General features: G+C 36.9%; 3 protein-coding genes across 4 annotated transcripts; 2 read left to right on the forward strand and 1 right to left on the reverse strand.

Moving 5' to 3' along the window:
- The first annotated feature begins 1,016 nt into the window (after positions 1-1,016).
- On the forward strand, positions 1,017-7,929 carry LOC133859788 (ferredoxin-thioredoxin reductase catalytic chain, chloroplastic). Its single transcript, XM_062295321.1, has 6 exons — positions 1,017-1,230; positions 1,528-1,640; positions 5,441-5,490; positions 5,642-5,713; positions 7,325-7,385; positions 7,748-7,929. The coding sequence occupies exons 1-6, from the start codon at positions 1,128-1,130 to the stop codon at positions 7,790-7,792; spliced, it is 444 nt and encodes a 147-aa protein (XP_062151305.1). The 5' UTR covers positions 1,017-1,127; the 3' UTR covers positions 7,793-7,929.
- A 1,948-nt stretch (positions 7,930-9,877) lies between these two features.
- On the forward strand, positions 9,878-13,274 carry LOC133859789 (uncharacterized). Of its 2 annotated transcripts, none has more exons than XM_062295322.1 (7): positions 9,878-10,111; positions 10,553-10,686; positions 11,349-11,413; positions 11,498-11,931; positions 12,074-12,154; positions 12,439-12,501; positions 12,961-13,274. In XM_062295322.1, exons 1-7 carry the CDS (start codon positions 10,067-10,069, stop codon positions 13,018-13,020), a joined length of 882 nt encoding a protein of 293 aa, XP_062151306.1. In that variant the 5' UTR covers positions 9,878-10,066; the 3' UTR covers positions 13,021-13,274. The 2 variants fall into 2 exon arrangements, with proteins under 2 accessions (XP_062151306.1, XP_062151307.1); XM_062295323.1 differs by lacking the exon at positions 12,961-13,274 and adding an exon at positions 12,776-12,933.
- Positions 13,275-14,147: 873 nt separating this feature from the next.
- On the reverse strand, positions 14,148-15,039 carry LOC133859790 (zinc finger AN1 domain-containing stress-associated protein 12). The gene is made up of 2 exons (XM_062295324.1): positions 14,787-15,039; positions 14,148-14,675 (listed from the first exon to the last, which is right to left on the reverse strand). The coding sequence occupies exons 1-2, from the start codon at positions 14,889-14,891 to the stop codon at positions 14,226-14,228; spliced, it is 555 nt and encodes a 184-aa protein (XP_062151308.1). The 5' UTR covers positions 14,892-15,039; the 3' UTR covers positions 14,148-14,225.
- Positions 15,040-19,342: the final 4,303 nt, after the last annotated feature.

The raw sequence follows: 19,342 nt of genomic DNA on the forward strand, positions 1-19,342 counted from the left end.
TATAAACAAACTCAAAGACTGAGATGGTTATTCGGTCGAATCGGTCGGGATCATTTGCAGTTGGATCGATCTCTCATCTCTGAAATATTCACTCATTAATTAAAACATCCTCTTAAAGACAAAACAAAGTCTACTTGTCCTTCAACCTGGCCGGACACGATCCCATGTGGTTATAACTAAAAGTCACTGCCCCTCTTAACGTTGCTGAATGGCTGATACGTACGTACTTGTATAAATCTATAGCTCTCAAAGTCGATCTTTTGCAATCATTCTTCCATAGTTATAAAGCTCAAGTTCCCATCTCCTACAAACCCTTCGTCTGGGTCCTAAAACCCAGTTTTTGTTCTAAAAGGTGGACGGACGCTCGGAGCTTGAGAACTGAAGCAGCCTATTTGGCATCCATTCTCAAACACATTACCTGCACTATCGGCTTGTATTAGCTAGGTAATATTTAACACCAAATTTGAGAATCAAGCTTACATATTGTCAAATTCAAAACAGTAATGCTGCTTCTCTTTCGTGTAATGATGCGGCGTGTTTTAAATAAATTTTTATATTAAAAAAAAATAACTTAAATCACGGCATATCGGTTGGTATTAAATGAGTGTGATACATCGTACATTACTCAATTCAAAATGATACACATTTTCAGTTCTGATGCTTTAATTCCATTTAATTGTATACTTATAATTTGATACGGCCGGATCCCGGATTGCCCCGCTAAATTTGTCAAATATCTCTTTATCACATCCGGACACCTATGCAATTATCCATTGGCCCAAGACTTTCGACTCTTTTAAGGATTGGGTTCATTGTTAGGATATTTTTCGTAAAAAAAATTAGATGCGAAACGTGGCATCACAAACCAAAGTACACCTCAAACGGGCCCAAGGCCCAAAAGAGCGCACCACTCAGCGCACCGAGTGGTGTGGGTAATTCCTAGGCCGATATTCACAAACGAGTGGCGGGCACTTGCTTTAACCAGATCATAAATCGAAATTAAACACAAGCTATATATTTAAAAAACAAATAAGGAAATAAATCACAGACCTCTCTCTCTCTCTCTCTCGCTCTCGCTGGGTCACAGACAAGAGTTGTTCTTGTTGTTGCAGTAATCGTAGGCCGTCATGACGCTTCAAGCTCAAGCCTCCTCCTCCTTCACCATTGGCATTCCGTCATTCACGTCCCCTCTCGGGCGCTCCCGTCACCGTTTTGTCGTTCGAGCCCAAGGTAAACAATACCGCCTCATTTTTATTTTATTTTTTTCAAAATTTCTTGATTAATTACTTCAACTAATTGCTATGCTTTGAATCTAATTAAACACTAATTTGACGTTCTTGTATTAAAATTCCACTTCAATTTCGAGCTTATTTATTGATATTTAATTCAATTATAAGAGTAGATATGATTTTTAGAGTGTAATGTTTAACACAAGAAGTTTTCAATGTTAAATTGTTGATGGAAAACGGAAAAAAAAGGAAAGTAAAATGTTAATGTTAAGTGAATTTGAATTGGTGGTTATTTCAGTGGAACCTTCGGAGAAGGCGGTGGAGATAATGAGGAAGTTCTCCGAGCAGTATGCGCGGAAGTCGGGGACGTACTTCTGTGTCGACAAGGGAGTGACTTCTGTTGTTATCAAGGTATGTGTGGCCACTGGATTGAATTTGCCATGCTATTATTATGATGATTGGTATTGTTTTACTATTTAATTAAATTCACCTTTTATTGGCTTAAGTTTTGGGGCAACCGGTGATTTAACATAAGTATCATACCAAAAATCCTGAGTTGAAATCTTGTTTCCGTAATTTATCCTATTTCAGTTAAATATTTCATGGATGGGGTCACACTCATTAAGTGGAGAGTTTGAGTCCGAAGGTGAAGGGAGGATTCGAAAATTATTTAAATAATTAAATTCACTATTCACTATTTTCCATTAGCTTAAGTTTTTGGAAAAATTGGTGACTTAATAGATAATGAAACTGTGTTTATTTTCTCATATGTGTGTGACATTATTCATCAGTATCTGGATTTTTTTTTTTTTTTGTTACTTCATTTGAGAGTCGAATTCAGCAAAGCGGAATGTATTTTAAGGACTTCCCAGTTTGAATAATAGTGCGAACAGGAACAAGATTTATGTAAGACTGTAGAATAAGACATTGCGTTTGATGAATGCCAGCATATATTTACGAGATGAGGATTTTCCTTAGCCTTGTGAATTATGATATCTCGTTGATAACTAAAGGAGGTTTTGTAGTTCCAAGAATTTTTATTTGTTTTTCTTTCAGTGAAGAACAACTTCTGTCATTGTCTTACCAATTGTCATCAAGTGTCAAGTTTTGTGTTTACTTTCATGTTCAATTTGGTCTCCTGATTTTTAGAATAGAGATTCTGTTTGTGCTGCCTACCTACCTACTCGAATCTCAGGGCAGAGCCAAGATTTAGGGGTGGGTTTTATTCTACTAGATGATGTCCTAAGTTGTTGTGGAAGTTCCCTATAAGATGCCAGTGACTATTGTTACAGGATCTTGTTATAAAGAAAAAAAAAAATCATAACCGGATCCATAGGAATGCTATCCATCGTTTTTTTTTTTTGGTCGGGGGGGGGGAGCATGGTTCCATTAGTGATTCTTTTAATCAGGTGTATTTCAAATAATCATTTTTCTAACCAATGACAGAATAAAACTTGACCTTACAAATCCTGCTTTCATAAACCCAGATCTTCACCTGTAAAAGAAGAAGTATTTTTTTTTTATAAGTAAGAATAGTAGTTTTATTGAAAGCGTAAGGCGCCCCCTACGTACACTAGAAGTATACAACAGGAAACACCTAACTAGAAAGCGAAAAAGAAGCAAGAAAATCAGCAAAGCTGATTGATAATGGGTACAAATAAGCCATCGACCAGACATACAAGGTATGGAGGAACAACTCTAACACCTCCTCTAGGGAGCTCTCTAGGTTCTCAAAACACCTAAGGTTTCTTTCTCTCCAAATACACCAAAAAAGGCAAATAGGCACCATCTTCCAAGAAGTAGCGCTCCCAGATCTCCCAGACTTCCACCAACAAGCAACTAAGTCAAGCACACTCCTAGGCATGACCCAAGAAATACCAAAGCGAGAGAAAATGTTGTTCCATAGAGCTGAGGCCACATCACAATGCAGAAGAATATGGTCCACTGATTCCCCATCCCGCTTGCAAAGACAGCATCTATCAACAATAATTATGTGCTTCTTCCTGAGATTGTCCAAGGTAAGAATTCTGCCTAGAGCTGCAGACCAAGTGAAGAAAGCTGCCCTCGGGGGAGCCTGTAAAAGAAGAAGTATCATTAAGCTACAAACCTGCAACACTGATAACTAGATATGATAATTCATAGGGTGCTGTAATTAGTTAAGTGGATGGGAACAACAAAGCTGGCTTTCACAGCAGATCAAATTTTGGGCAATGTATTGAGTGGAAGTACAAATATTATTTCATCCATCAAAGACTGTGTTGCCCTTACATGCTGTCATCACAATCAACTTAAGTTGGACAGATAATTCTATCTTGCAAGATTAGCCTTTTTGTGCTAGAAAAAAAGTATTCAAGTTGCTCAAATCCATATATCTGAAGTGCAGTCACCTCCAGGACTTCTCATCTCATGGGCTAGGGAAGGACCATCAGGTTCAGTTGAAAAATCCACGAAAAAGTTGGGGTTTATTGTCAGACCACCTTTCTCTGTGTCAATATCAATCTGTAACCTGTGGGATCCTTTCTCCATAATTTCAGGATAAAATTGATGATCCCATGTGCTAAAGAGCAAGTTTGTGACGTAAAGCCGCTTCCCATCTAAACTTAACTGGATCATTTGAGGTCCCCCTCTCAACTGATTTCCCTTAAGGAAAATTTGAAGCAAATAATAAAGTAAATTAAGGGTACTCCATGCAGCAAAACTACTATCAGATTAGCATGTGAAATAGAAGGGTTTGAACCTAAGCCACATAATTACACCAGTTTATACTACCATGAAACATCAGAGATATGATGAATAGCTCAAATTCTTCTATTTTGCTCCGGCCTATCAGTTGAATGGTCTAGCTCAACTAGGAATTTCACTTTATGGGATAAAGGCATTTCAAGTGATGAATGTGTGTGTGCGCGCATACGTGTCTGTAAAATGATTTGTAGGAATTTGTATCAATCACTTCATTTCTGTTAAATGGAAGATGGAGTGACAACTTCTTGTTCTATTTGGAGTGCAATTGTTTTTTTTGATAAGTAAATGAAATTTTATAAAAAGCGTAAGGCGCCCCTCTAAGTACACTGGAAGTATACACAAATAAACACCTAAGAAGGCAAAGAAAAACGAACAAGAAAATCAGAGAAACTAATAGACACGGGTGACAAAAAAGCCTCCGTTCAAAGATACAACATAAGAAAAAACGAAGCAACAATATCCTCCATGGAATTCTCCAAGTCTTCAAAACACCTAATATTTCTCTCCTTCCAAACACACCAAAGAATGCAAATAGGCACCATCTTCCAAACTACAGCACTCCTTGACCTACCTGCCTTCCACCAACAAGCAAATAAATCAACAACTCTCCTAGGCATAATCCAAGACAGACCAAACCGAGAAAAGACATGATTCCACAAAGTAGAAGCCACATCACAATGAAGAAGAAGGTGGTCTACAGTTTCCCCATCTCTTTTGCACAAATAGCATCTATCCACAATGATGATATTTCGCTTCTTGAGATTATCCGCTGTAAGAATCTTTCCAAGGGCTGCCGACCACGCGAAGAAAGCCGCCCTCGGAGGAGCCTGAGTCCTCCACACACTCTTCCAAGGGAAATGACTACCCTCACAACCGGCCAAAGAGCTGAAATAGGACTTCACCTTGAACACCCCTTTCTTAGAAGGGACCCACCTAAGCCTATCAGCACAATCTCTACTCACCGTGGCTAAATGCAACACATGATAGAAAGCTGCAAATACACCCACTTCCCAGTCATGCGCCTCTCTAACAAAGCTCACATTCCATTGGATAGATCCGCCCAAAACCTCCATATTATCCACAACAGAAGCATCCTTCATCCGAGCAATACCAAACAGAACAGGAAAAGCTTCCTTCAACACCCTATCCCTGCAATTGTTTGTTCCCTGTCAATGTAGATTTTCTGCAAAATCTAGAAATTGACTTCCATTGAACAATAAGATTGATCTAAATTGTGAAGACTTGTTGTGATCTGTTTTGGTGGATGGTGAAATAGTTAGATTTGTGCTTGATAAGAATGCATATGATGCATGCCTTTTCCAATCTGATTTTTTAAATTAAACTCACCTCGCTATTTGTTACCTATTCTTTGTTTCAGTCTTTCCATTGAGTCTACCTTTTATGTTAATTTTTTGAACGTCAGTTTGATGTAATATATGCAAAAGAAACTTATCTTCAAATTTAAACAGGGCTTGGCTGACCACAAAGATTCATTGGGGGCACCACTTTGCCCTTGTCGGTAAATATTTGCTCTTTTTTATTCTTGTTCTTTTCCAAATCTTCTTCTCTTTGTCCAATGTGTCCAGTGGAACTCCTAACTGTTTCATAAGTTCAATATTAGTTTATATTCATTCATGTCATAATCCAAGTATGAGCCTATTATGTTTCAGGCATTATGATGACAAAGCTGCCGAGGCTGGGCAGGGTTTCTGGAACTGTCCATGCGTTCCTATGAGAGAAAGGTAGATTATTGTTATTATTTTAAAATAATATGCAACAAACTGAGACACACAATTATTTTGTACGTTGTAGATTTGGATTTTAACATAGTTGTAATCCTTATGAGCATAAGATTGATGAAAGCAAAGGTAAACTTCCTGTGTTTTTCAAGGATGATTGCTTGCTGTTGCTAAACTTCCAATGAGGAAATCAAAATCACTCTTTACAATGTTTTGACTGTGCTTGTTATGCAATAAAAGAGATTGATGGGCTGGCATCGAATTTATGGCGATATATTTGAATATTTTCTTCATTGGAATTTTGAAATTGAATTAGCTGTTGCAGTTCACTCGGGAGCTGTACTTTTAAACTTTCGGTCAGTGATGACATGAAAATTAAATAATGATATGGTTCCAAGAGAAGTAGATTTTTTTTTTCCCTGCGTTCTTTTTTTGTCTAAAAGAAACCATATCATGGGATTTTTGGGTTAAGAAAAGAAATTGATACTGTTTATGTATATTGACATGCACACATTCATGCACGTGCAAACTAACTTTATTCAGGATATTGTAAAGTGTGAGAACCGATAGAGAAGAATAAGTGCATTTAATGGTACAGAAGGTTCACCTTAGGTTGGGTCAAAGTCTCTGACCCTACGGCATGGAGTTTGGGTTAGTCTAGCTACAAGGATGAATAAGGCAAGACATGATTAGATCTATAGAAATGCAACTGCATGGAGTTAGAGGTAGCTCTCTAGTTGCATAATGGTATAACAAATAGTTGGCTTGGTGATCTCCTTTCGTGCCAAAAACACATTAATTCACTTGTAGTCTAAATGTCAGTTGGGCTAGCAAAGGAAGATAATCTTGGCCAATTCGCCTACAAGATGTAGACTTGGATTTAATAGTGAGACAGCGTATATGTCATAAGAAGAGTTTGTAGAAGATATTGTTGATTTAATTTGAATTCCCATAGCAGGTTAGTTGGAATTAGTAGCAGCTCATAGCCAGTGGAAGGTTTTAGTCATTAGTATTGTTGGGCACAGTAAATTTTTAGCTTGGAGGCTTACCTGAGAGGAAGCGAAAAAAGTTTCAAGTCAAAAAAATCTTCTTGTTGACTACTTACAGCAAATGAAAGCAACTCATTTGCTGTCCTAGTTTGGGATGTGGGTGGCAACATGTATCAGACTTTCTTGATCTGTTTGTCAGAAAGATAAAGTCAGCTTAAACCATATGAATTTTGACAGAATCGAGATTTATATATATGCTAATATATCTTATGTCTAAGCCATGGCTGCTCCATAGAGAGTTCATAAACATTTTGAACCTGATATTGGTCTGCTATAATATGTCTTTTCAAGGAATTAGATGACTGCTTGAAAACTTGCATTCTGAAATCTCAAGAATGGATTTAACTAACGGTAAGATATAATGCTATTAAAAGATAGAAGTTACTTTTTCTTGAACGTGGCTTGAGAATTGTAAGCTCATCAACTCATCTAAATCTCTAACATGTGAACTTGCAAGCTATTGCAGATCATCATTTGCTTCAACTGATTATATATATATATCTATGTGTGTGTGTGTGTGTGTGTAAATCTGGTATTTGAATTTAAAAAAGATTGCCCTTGTCAGGAAGGAGTGCCACTGCATGCTCTTTCTCACTCCCGACAATGATTTTGCTGGCAAGGAACAGGTAATTATTTACCCCATTTTTTGGTTCACCAGATTTACTTTGATTTGGTTCTCATTATATCAATAGGAGCAAGATATTAAGTGGCTTTTCTTAAGTTGGACTTCACACGTTGAAGTTTGTTTATGATGCTGGATTGGCATGAAAATTTTCAGAATGAAGAAGACTTTATAGAGTCTATAGATATTCACGCACAAACACAATCACAAACACTGTTCATGTTCTTTTGCTGCATAATTATCATTCAGCAACTACAACTACAACTACTGAAGTTCTTCCATTCAGTGCATTTATAATTATTCATGCTCTAATTAGAATTTTGTTTCTTCTCTAATACAAACCCAACATTGTCTTGCCGTTTGCAGGTCATCTCCTTGGATGAGATCAGAGAAGCAACAGCAAATATGTAACAGGATGTGGAGTATCATAATTACTTGCTTAAACAGCAGCAATCACTTGTATTTGGCAGAAAATGAAAAAAATAATCATCATTGTATGTATATTTATATGCTAATCAGGTGACATGTCTGGCTTTCCTTTTTTATTAGGATGCTTCTCTGTAGTTTTCAATGCCACACATGTTTCCCTACATCCATAACCGCCCCCCCCCCCAATTCTTGCACTAAAAAAGGAAGAGATCAAGAAAAAAAGGAGGAAGAAAAGGCGCTGGCAGTGGTTGAAACTTTTAGTAAACGCTGGGGGCCCCGAGCTCCACGCATTAGCATCAACCCCACCAACGAAGTAACTGCTTAATGAGCATCCCCAAGATAAGAAATAGCTGGGTCCATGCCAAACAATAGAGTGCTTTTCCTTTCGGTTCTTGGACGTTTTTCGTTTACTATTAGTCTATTCTTATGACATTGACTTTCATTAGTACACGTCTAAGGAAAGGAAAAGGAAAAAAGAACAAAGAAAAAAGAAAAGGACTTCCATTAGTACACGGTTGTCAAGAGGTAACTATTGAAATGAAGAAGTTTTAATCTTTTTTTTTTTCGTTCCCTTTTCTTTACTAGATGTGTTATATTTCATTCTTTTTTCCTTCTCCTATTCTTCTTTGCTGAAATGGGATTGCAAATCCATCTCTAGATCAATCTTAATTAAAAAGGAAAAAAAAAAAATTAATAGTGAATTGATATTTCAACATTGGCTAAAGAAAGATGGAAGAAGAACAATAGAATACAAAGTACAAACTAGCATTTCTCTTTCTTTACTGACCTTTCGACCTCTGTTCTCGGGATGACAAAACACGCAACTAATCACCAACCCAAAGAGATTGATGAAGTTAATTACTTTCTAAATCAAGAATTTATGAAGTTAGCAAATTTTGGCTACTACTACTTTATAATCTTATTACAAATTTACATAATAGTCTATATTTTATGGAAATAAGTATATCATGGATCGTCATGTGAGAACTTATATTTTAGTGGCTAATATAAGTGCCATGTAGCTATCCATGTTAGTTTATAAACATGATAAATGTCATGTGAATTATTACGTGGAAGCCCATATTTTAGTCATTATAATAAGAAGTTGGTAACCTGATGACAGGGGAGCTAATGACCGAAGCATGGGTGAACGACGGCTGTAACTATAACAGTTTTAAGGTAGCGAAATTTCTTGTCAGGTAAGTTCCGACCCACACGAAAGGTTGTTCTTAAAGTATAAGCAATTTGCTTAGCTTTACATTTGTCCCAAGGTCTATTCGTGGGGATTCCATAAATATTCTATTCCTAATAACACTATGAAATTAGGCTAATAATTTTTTTTAGATCACCTTAATGTACACTTCAACGTAGAAATAACACACTTGATGGAATTATACATTTTAGTAGTACCACCACTGTAGACACCACTGTAGAGATAAGTTATTCTGTGTGTACAAACCTATCACTTTATTCCCTCTCCTTATCTCTCGTATTGCTCATCAAGAAAAAAAAAATAGAAAAAAAAAGAACAAGAAGAAGAAAGAAAAAAAGAAAAAGAGGAGGCAGAATAAGAAGAAGAAAAAAGCTCTTGTTCTATAAGCATAGAATGATAATTAACCTACCTTTTTTACCATAACGGTTTTGGCCATAAAATTCTCATAGTTATTGCACATCAAATGGACAAGCTCTTTTTTTTTTAAAAGGTAAGTTATATTACCCTTTTATTTTATTCTTATTTTACTAAATTGATAGATATTGTCACATTAGCCTTTGAATCAGCTCTGGTTTTTTTTTTTAAAAAAAAAAAAAAATAAAAAAAATAAAAAAAAAAAAAAAATCTAAATTAGTAAACATTACTACATCAGCCGAATGAATAAAATAGAAGTGAGATGAGAGTAGCGAGTGTACATTACTCTAGTGTATTTACTCTTTACTCTTTAGCATTGCTTTAGTCACATTATTTTAATTAATTTATCTATTCATTTCGGGTCTGAAGTGGGCTTTTGATGTGAGAACCTCCAAGCCCGGCCCAGTATGTTGACTTGACCAGTTGAACATCACCCCGCACCCTCCTCCCATTGCCCTCTTCTTTTCCCTTCTTCTTCTTACTTCCTGAAAATTTAACAAATGGGTTTCGAATCATTTTCAGAACATTGATTGATCTCGTCGACTCGATTTCCCTTCCAATAGGTGATATATCGTAAGATGGGACTCTCCTAAATCTCTCTGAAGGTCCATTGTTTTCGCTCTCGGAAAATGGCGAAGCCACGTGTCACCATCACCCTCGGTCGCACTGGTCAGGTACGTATATGCACGTATATATGTATGTACAATATGCATATGTATTTGTCTGTTTCCTTTTCTTTTTTCTTAAGCTTGTTAGATGGATTACTGACTGTTTGGTTGCTTGGAATCTTTGGGAAAAAAGAAAGGGAAACTTTTTTTTTTAAAAAAAAAAAAACAACTTTATTAGAGTATTAGGGTTTTACAAACTAAGTTTTAGGGTTATTCTGGTGATTATAACTTCAAGCTTGTCGTGTGATTCTACTCTGCATACCTATTTTTGAGTGTACTTGAATTGATTGATGAGTTTTCGGGTTAGGGTTTTTGGAGAAGTGACCTCTGCTTTTGTTTATTAAACTGAGTTTAATTTATTGTATGTGCTTTTCTCTGTGTGTGGGTGTGTACGCTTTTGGTTGAATGTTTGTGTGAGTGAGTTTGTGGGATTCAATGTTTTTGCAGGTGGTAAATAGGGGAGGAAGGGTTTCAGACTATGTGCATCCACAGACTGATACTAAGGCAGCGACAGGAAGCAAACGGTTTAGAAGAGAGAGAGTAGGGGGTGCTGCTGATAGTTCGTTGTTTACAAACAAGCGGTGCGTGTTGTTCTGTTTCCTTGTGAATTAAACTGATTTTAGTGTGGTTTGGCTTAGTTTTCTAGGTTGGTGGTTTTAGAGATTTTGCAGTAAATGAAGGTTTTTAGTTTACCATTATGCGAGGGCTGCATAGGCTCTTGAGACATTCAAAATACATCTCATAATTGTATAGGGAAAATAGGAGAAGCTTGATGCTTTGTTTGGCTACTGCAAAATTAGTGGGAATGAGAAGAAATAGGACTTTGAATCTTAGGATAAATTGTCATTTGGTTTCCTCAAATGAAATCAACCTAGTTAAGCCGGGGTCAGTCTTGGAATTCATTGGACTTCATCCTGCATAAAGCACCCTTAGTGCTACCGCCAGTGATTTAACTAGCAGTCTTATACAGTCATGAAAACCTAACCACCGGGGTAAAAATAGTCTAGTGCAGCGTTTTCTTTTAATTAGGTACAAAAGAAATTATACATTTTAATTCCTTCCTTTTTCCACCTTTTCTTATAAACCGAAGTGGATGTGGGGTATACTAGAAGCCTAATTACATATTAAACAGGGCTCATGGTTTTGTTCGTGGCATTTGGAGGTTTAGATATCTATGTTTTTGATTCAGTCATCAGAAAATTTGTTTATAGTTTTACATTGATGGGTGGTATCCCTTTTACAGGCAGCGAGGAGATGGTATTAATCGGAGTTGGGGTGGTAATGGAATACATGGCGACAACCAATCTTGTGTGTATATAAGTTTTTCTTTCTTATACCTTTGTCTTTATATGATTTCTTTGACCTGACTATGATACCCTGATATGAGCAAAGATTCGCAGATTAGTCGACACGATCTCCGATTGAAACTGATGCGCAAAAAGCTAATTCAGAGGGCTGTTGAAGAGCGCAGGAAGATGGACCGGCGCAAAAAGCTGTCAAAAACCATCCAGCCTTCAGCAGGTCGTAACATGCTGCATCAAAGGTCTGAACCAACAGGTAGTCCTTCGTGGAAAATGCAACCCACAGAAAGATCTCAGTTGAAAGCTTCTAGGGGGCTCTCACCACCAAGAAATTTTGAGGATCTGCGCCAAGTACCATCAGCAAGGGCAGCTGATGCGTCAAGAGCTGGATGGTTTTTGAGCAACAATGGTGCTTATAGGCCAACAAGCTCGACATCTTTAATGGTGAAAGGTCCTCCTGAAAGTTCTAAGCCACTCACACAGCTCACTTCAATGAGTGACATTGGACAGAGAAGTTCTCATATGGTATGATTTTCTTTGCTGCTGCATTGCTTCATCTTATTTTCAGAGGAGCTGGTTTATATTTTTGAAATTGTCCACATTAATGGTTGTATTTCATTTATGGTCATGCACTCATGATATATCTCTATCAAGTGGATTTTTACAGGTTGAGAATCCTCTCACTGTTACTGGCCTGTTGCAATCACTTGGTTTAGGAAAATATAACATTATTTTCCGAGCTGAAGAGGTAAGTTGGCAGCCTCTATCAAATCTTTCAATATAATAATAAGAAGAATAATAAATTGACTTGTGGTGGAATGTCTCTGCTTCCCTTATTTTCATCATATTCTGGATGAAAATTATAAGCCAATGTGATATGATTTCTGAGAAAACAAGTAGGATCTTTGGTAATGGTCTATGTTCTAAGCAAAGAAAAATGAAAATACTATGGGGAACATCAGTCTGTACAGAATGATGAACCTTGGAAATGCACAAACAAACATCTTAATACTTGAATTATCTGATCCATAGGTGGACATGACTGCATTGAAGCAGATGGGTGATAAGGACCTCAAAGATATGGGGATACCAATGGTACTGTCATTTCACTCTGACAAAATTTTAGAAATTCTGTTAAGATTGTTTTGCTGTGTAAAAGTTACGTTTGTTAGTATCATGTGGGTATTGTACTTCTAGACAATATCAAGCATCTAAAAAGCTACTGGCTTGAACTGTTCCGAGTTGCTTATTTATGTTATCATAACTTCCTTATTCTTCTCCTTTCTAATTGTTATTCTTTTCAAATGTCGCTCTGGAATAACAAGCAAGATACCGCTACTATTTTGTATGATGTTCACCTTTCTTGCAGTCTACTGTGAACCCAATAACTTGCATGGAAATAAGAAGAGCTGAGTGTAAAAATTGACTACTGGCAGCAGCTGAACGGCCCTTTTACTGGCCTAACACCTTGAACTGATTTTCATACCATCTCTATTTTATGAAATGTCTAATGGAAATCAATTAATCTGTTCTCACAAAAGCTGCTTGACACAGGGACCCAGGAAGAAGATTCTTCTTGCTCTCTTACCCCGATCGAGACAGCAACAACCATAACTGCAAATGTTATTGGAGAGTATTTGTTATTTCTGTAACCGTATAACTTGGTAAATATTGACAAGCACATTGAGTATATCTATTCTTGAGATTGAGATATGATAGGTTTGCTTTTGTAGCCAATGAAATTCACTTGCTTGGAAAAATAGATTTCACCAGTTTGTATGTAACAGGATACAGACGATTGCATTAGTGAAACATGTAACTATTTAGTTTGAATCTCGGTAAGATGTTGCAACAAATCCATTGCTGTACTCTTGTTTGTTCTCTTTGCCTTCCTCCAACTGCATTGTCATTTCGGACTCCCCTTTTATGTTGTGCATGCTGCTGAGTAGGTTATTCGGAAGGAAGAGAACAGATTCAATAGTTTATAAGATATTGCATGGGTGAGAAAGTCAATATGATAATATCTGCTGCACATGCATGATTTTCTGGAAAAAATGGGTTCGCTGGTGAATGTTTGCAGCATGAAGTGAACAAAATTGTTATTATCTCATCACATGTAGCCTCTAGTCCATGTTTTCGTGCAGTACTTCTAACTCATCACATGTAGTCTCTGGTCCGTGTTTTTGTGCGGTAGTTTACGGTATGAACGCTATTTTTCAAGAATGATAGGGAACACGGTGAGCAAATATTGTCAAGACTTTGAACTTGAGTCGTCCAATACAACTAGATTATTAGGGGTGCAATTTGTTTTGGCATGTCAGGTTCAGGTTATAGTGATGCAGGAGTATAAAATTATATATATCAACTATAATTCGATCTATTTAATTTAATAAGTTAAACTCTTTAATCATAACTCTGCTAATTTTGTCAGGTTCACAAGTCGTATAAAAAATTATCATTCCTTATATCGTGTGTAGAGTTTGGGTTGTATCAAGATATGGACATAAAATTGTATAAGTCAATTCTATTTTAACTCATTTAATTAAATGGATAAAACTCTTTAAGCTTACCTTACTAATTTTGTATTAGACTCGTTTCGAGTTTGGGGTTGTGTAAACAATTGAGAGCGTATTGTTTATGATGTAACAGCAACATATATGCAAAAATTGGGAGTGAATGTGATGCTAGATTAGCTTCTCGGGTTGGAAAGTTAACTAGGATTATTCAACGCAGACAAGCAATTACCAAGAATATCAGAGAATATTTCAACAGTAATGAGTTGTACAACGAAAACATGCGCAATCTCTCATCAGTCTCCCTCAATATGCTTTAACGGATGAAGAGGTACTCGAAGGAGACGCAGAGCCACGTCCATTCTTGGAACAATCCCTCCCATTCCTCGAAGCCAAAGCAGCCAAAAACTTGTCATTCCACGACCCCTTACACGCCTGTGCCTGTCTGCACGCATGGTCGGCCGGGAACCTATGCTTCAAGCACACCTTCAGCTGGCAAGTCTTGCACGTACTCGTATTCGAAAACGTCAATATCTCCTTGCACCGCCCAACCGGGCACGTGGGTTTCTTCTTCTTTTTGGGGTCACAGTTCCCAGACCTCTCATGCCTCTCCAACATCTTCTTCTCGCCCTCCCCATCCCGTCCGGTAACCTCAATCGACATCGAGCAAGCCTCACAAACAACGACCTTTCTACTGTTGTGGTCAGATTTCGGACACTCGTGGGTCCTATACGATCTATGCTCTGAACAAAACACCTGCGAATTTAGAGAAATATGGTTCTACATATTATTGAACATGGAATTTAAAAGGCGAAAATTTTATAAAAAAGAAAAAAGAGGCTGATCGATATGAATGAAGGTATGTACCTTTCGGCAACCGTCGCATTTGAAAGGGAGAAAATCGAGTTGATGGCAATCAGGGTGTTGGCAGTGTTGACCCAAATCTGGGAAAGCTTCTGTTCCTCCTCCCATGTCTTTCTCTGGATCGGTTTTCTTTTCTCTTTCTCTGTCGCTGTGAATTCTTTTCCGTTGCAGAAGGAAATTAAAGCAATTTGAGGAAGGAAAATTTAGAGGTGGCCCTGTATTCTATTAATATTATATATAGGTTTGGAGGTGGATTGGCGAACAAGCCAAGTCCACCCTGCGGACGCGGGTGTAACTTGTTTTCCAATTTGGCTACGGAAGAAAGATGCTCCTAGACCCACCGTCCCAACAGTTTTACGCGGAATTAGCAGCTTTCTGGTGAGATTTGCCATGTCATCATCAGTTGCAAGTGGCATCCTACGTGGATATATCCTGCCACATCAACAGTTAAGGAACTTGATTTCCACGCCAATTTTTTTATTAACAAATTCATATGTTTAGAATTATTTTATTTTCCTTCACAAACCGAAACTCCCAAAAAATCTTATACCCACTACCAGTTGCGGTGCCATTGCAGTTGCACTGGGGATGCTTTGAAACGCTGCACTTCGTGGTGGTTGGCTTCGTCAGTGCAGCTAGGGTCCGCTCGATTGATTTGAAGCAAATTTAAGTGAGACAGACATGTTTTTTGATTTATATATTCTATTTAAAAATAAAAAAATCCTTGTTTTCAATTTTGAGATACAAAATTACTAATTAAATTCTTATATTCAAGCTTTTCTACCACATTTTGAGTTAATAAAATGGTGAAAATGTTAGATTTACAACACCAATACAACAACTGTACAACAATCCCTCACATGAGGGTGGGTACCACATACTGGGGCCCACCCTCATGTGAGGGGTTGTTGTGCAGTTATTGTATTGATGTTGTACAAGAATCAAATCCCTAAAATGGCTACTCCACTTGATCTTTTCGTGATATTGTCTATTGAGGGCATTCTCTTGCATTAGACATTGCCAACCATCTTGCGGTTAGGAGGAAGGTTCCGATTAGGGGTGAAAATAACCGCCCGCAATAACCGCCCGCTAACCGCTAACCGCCCATAACCGTTAACCGGATAACCGGATAACCGTTGAAACCGTCTAAAAACCGGTAACCGGTAACCGCCTTAAAAAGGCGGTTACCGGTTTTAAGAAAGCCGATTACCGGTTATAACCGGTAACCGGCTTTCCTATTATATATATATATATATTTTTTAAATTTTTATATATAAAACGGCGCCGTTTCATTCAGCCTAAGCTTAACCCTACTCTCCTTTCTCCTTTCTCCTCTCTCCTTTCTCCCGACTCTCGTCTCGCTCTCTCGCGCCGCCGTCTCACTGTCTCAGACTCTCAGTGGTCTCTCTCGTCTCGCTCTCTCGCGTTCTCTGCATCTTTGCATTCACAAACTCTCTTCCCTTTCACTTCACTTTCCCTCTGCACGCCACGCTCCAGCTCTAACACGCCCACGCTCCCGATTTGGTACTACTCTCTCTCTCTCTCTCTCTCTTCCTCTGCTATAGAATACAGAATACCCCAACGTGTTAGCCAGAATCATAATCTTTTTCCCCAACTTTTACTAGATTTCCTAACCCTCTGCTAAGACAAGGTAAATTAGAGCATTCACAGTGGGTTATGGGGTTGGGGTTGGGGTTTTGATTTTCTCAGCCCAGTACCGGTGGAGCGACTTGTTCGGTGGTTCTGGTTCGGTTGATCTCGGTGCTGTTCGGTGGTCCTGAGCTGTCGGCATACTCTGAGTTCTGTTTCGGTGGGTCCGATTCGACGGCTCTGTGCGGTGGTTTTGGTTCCTGTTCGTGCGATTCTGGTTCAACAGCTCGGATTGGTGGCGGCTCAAATGTTGTTCCGGTTGGTGTGGTTTTGGTTGGTTTTGGTCCTGTTCGGCGATTTTTGTGGCTTTGAACGGTTCCCGGTTACCGGTTGGCGGTTATAACCGCCAATCGCCTAGGCGGTTGGCGGAGGCGGTTAGCAAATTTTGCTAACCGCCTAGCCGGTTACGGTTGCCGGTTTTGTCCAAAAACCGGTAACCGTAACCGGCTTTTCAGTCCTAGTTCCGATGCCCATTTTTGGTTAAATTGCTTATGTCAGCATGGGTTCTCGAGTGGTGCGGCTTTGTCAAAAAAAAAATATATATATATTTAAGCGACACATGCATTTGAAATAAAAATCTGTTTCATTTTATATTTGTATTTGTGTTTATGAGAGTGTTTCTCCTCAAACCTTCAAAATGGTCCCGTATATCGTTTTCTTGCAAACTATATATATATATATAAAATTGGTTAGAAATCATGTGTCATGAAGTGGAGGTCACTAGTTTGAATTTCCTCTATCTCCTCTCCTGCGTGGACATGTCAAGATGATATTAATTCGGTCCCGTACCACAATTTTTTTTTTAAAACATTATTTAGCCCATTAATTAACAGTCATTTTTTATAAAGCCTCACGAATTGACAAGTCTAATACTTAGACTCATCAAACTATCAATTTATTGTATTTAAGGCATTCCGTTAAGAGGCTGCTGTCTGTTTGGATCTTAAAAACCAAAACAATAAAATAATTTTGAATTAAAACTAAAATAATAATAATAAAGAATTTAAAAAATGAAAGTTAAAAATAAAAAAAAAATAAAAAAAAAACGACCTTGATTTTGGTGGTGGGGTGATTCGGCTATCCAAAATCAAGGTAGGGGTGGCCGCTAGCCACCCCGGGTAAAATGATGGTAGTTTTGAAAGAATTTGATCAAATATAATTTTTTTATCTACTCTAACGGTTAATCCTAACGGAGCAGCTTAATTGCAATAAAATTGTAGTTTGATAAATCTAAGTGTCATACTTATTAATTATTGGGATAAATAAAAATAGTTGTTAGTTGACAAGACCAAAGCATATTTATCCTTTCTTTTTTTCTTTTTCTTTTTTTTTATCTTTTCTTTTCTTTTTCTTTTTCAAATTTCTCTGTAACTGTCAAATGTTTCAATGATTACATAAAAGAGAATCGCTATTTTCACCAATAAACCATTGTTTTCCACTTTTCCTCTTTCTCTAATACAATAATATACAATAATGAATTCATTTGTGCACAAACTTACTCTTTCTACTAAATTGGTTCAATATGTTAAACCGACGTGTACGTGTTCAAAATGTATGTAATTTTTACTTATATTTTTAATACTTTAACTCAATTTAGTAGAGAAATTTGTTCTTAATTTGCAGCACATACATAATAATTAAAAAAAAAACACACACACACACACACACACACACACACAAATTATATGCATTCAATCTAAGCAGATAAATGGAAGGAAGAGGGAAATGTGAAAACTGTATTGTATTTTTAAGTGTATTTTTTGTTTGAATTATTTATTAATATTTTTATTTATAAATAAAATAAAATAAAAAAATTAACAAAGGACTCTAGCTAGGTGTCTATATCACAAGCGAGAGACTCAATTAGCAAGACAAAGCGGTCCATGCCAAATTGTAAAGGTGGAAAGCCCTTTTCATGAAATATAAAATAAAAAAGGTTGATCATATGCTTTCATGCTTGTGCTAAAAAGAGGACAACATACCCGATATATATATATATATATATATTCTTACGAGTATACTGTACAAGTAGGTTGCTTCCAATATCTTTCCTGATGCTATATATATAGCCTATATTTCTACACCTTTTTTTATTTAAAAATAAATAAAACATAGGTCAGTTTTTTTTTGGGGCAAAATAAATCATGGTCATGACTTGCTTTGAAACGGGTCTCCATCGGGTGCCGGCCACACATCTCAAATATTCCCCTTTTCTTCAACAAAAATAAATAAATAAATAAATATTCCCCTTTTCATTGCTTCATGGCCTAAAGAACTGCTTAAGGACCCTAAAGTGCTTAAGAACACACACGTACGTGAGATGTTTACATAGTTTTTTATTGTATAAACCAAAGCAGAAATGAACAATTTGTGTTAGATATTATCGATTTCTACCCAAAGAATAATTTTTTCCACTTTTTATTCAACAGGAATTTTAATCTGGATTGTTTACGAATGGACTACTCATCCCAATGGTCAAAAAAATTAGAGTTGGTTCAACCACCTTTTTAAGTACCGGTTGGTTTAGGCTGATAAAGCTCAAAGATCTACATTTTACTTTTATTTTTTTTTGTAATATTTATAATATAACATGCTCTTATTTATAGAAGAATTAAGGTAGATGAGAATAATACAAATTGTTTTTAACTACAACTAAATAATAGTCTTTAACTGTAGTTAGGTGATAAACTTCAACTATAGTTAGATCACAATTTTCAAATATAACTATACGATAGTTTACAACTGTAGATAAGTGATAGACTTCAACTATAGGTAGATGATATAACCTTTAGAGAAATGATTTTTTTTTACATCTATTATACATTTCCCGTACATCACTTTTATAAATTAACCATTGGATCCAATATATATGAAAGATATACAAAATATGTATATGTAACATGTCTCTA

Source organism: Alnus glutinosa, chromosome 2 (assembly GCF_958979055.1).
Source record: "Alnus glutinosa chromosome 2, dhAlnGlut1.1, whole genome shotgun sequence".
Taxonomy (NCBI): Eukaryota; Viridiplantae; Streptophyta; class Magnoliopsida; order Fagales; family Betulaceae; genus Alnus; species Alnus glutinosa.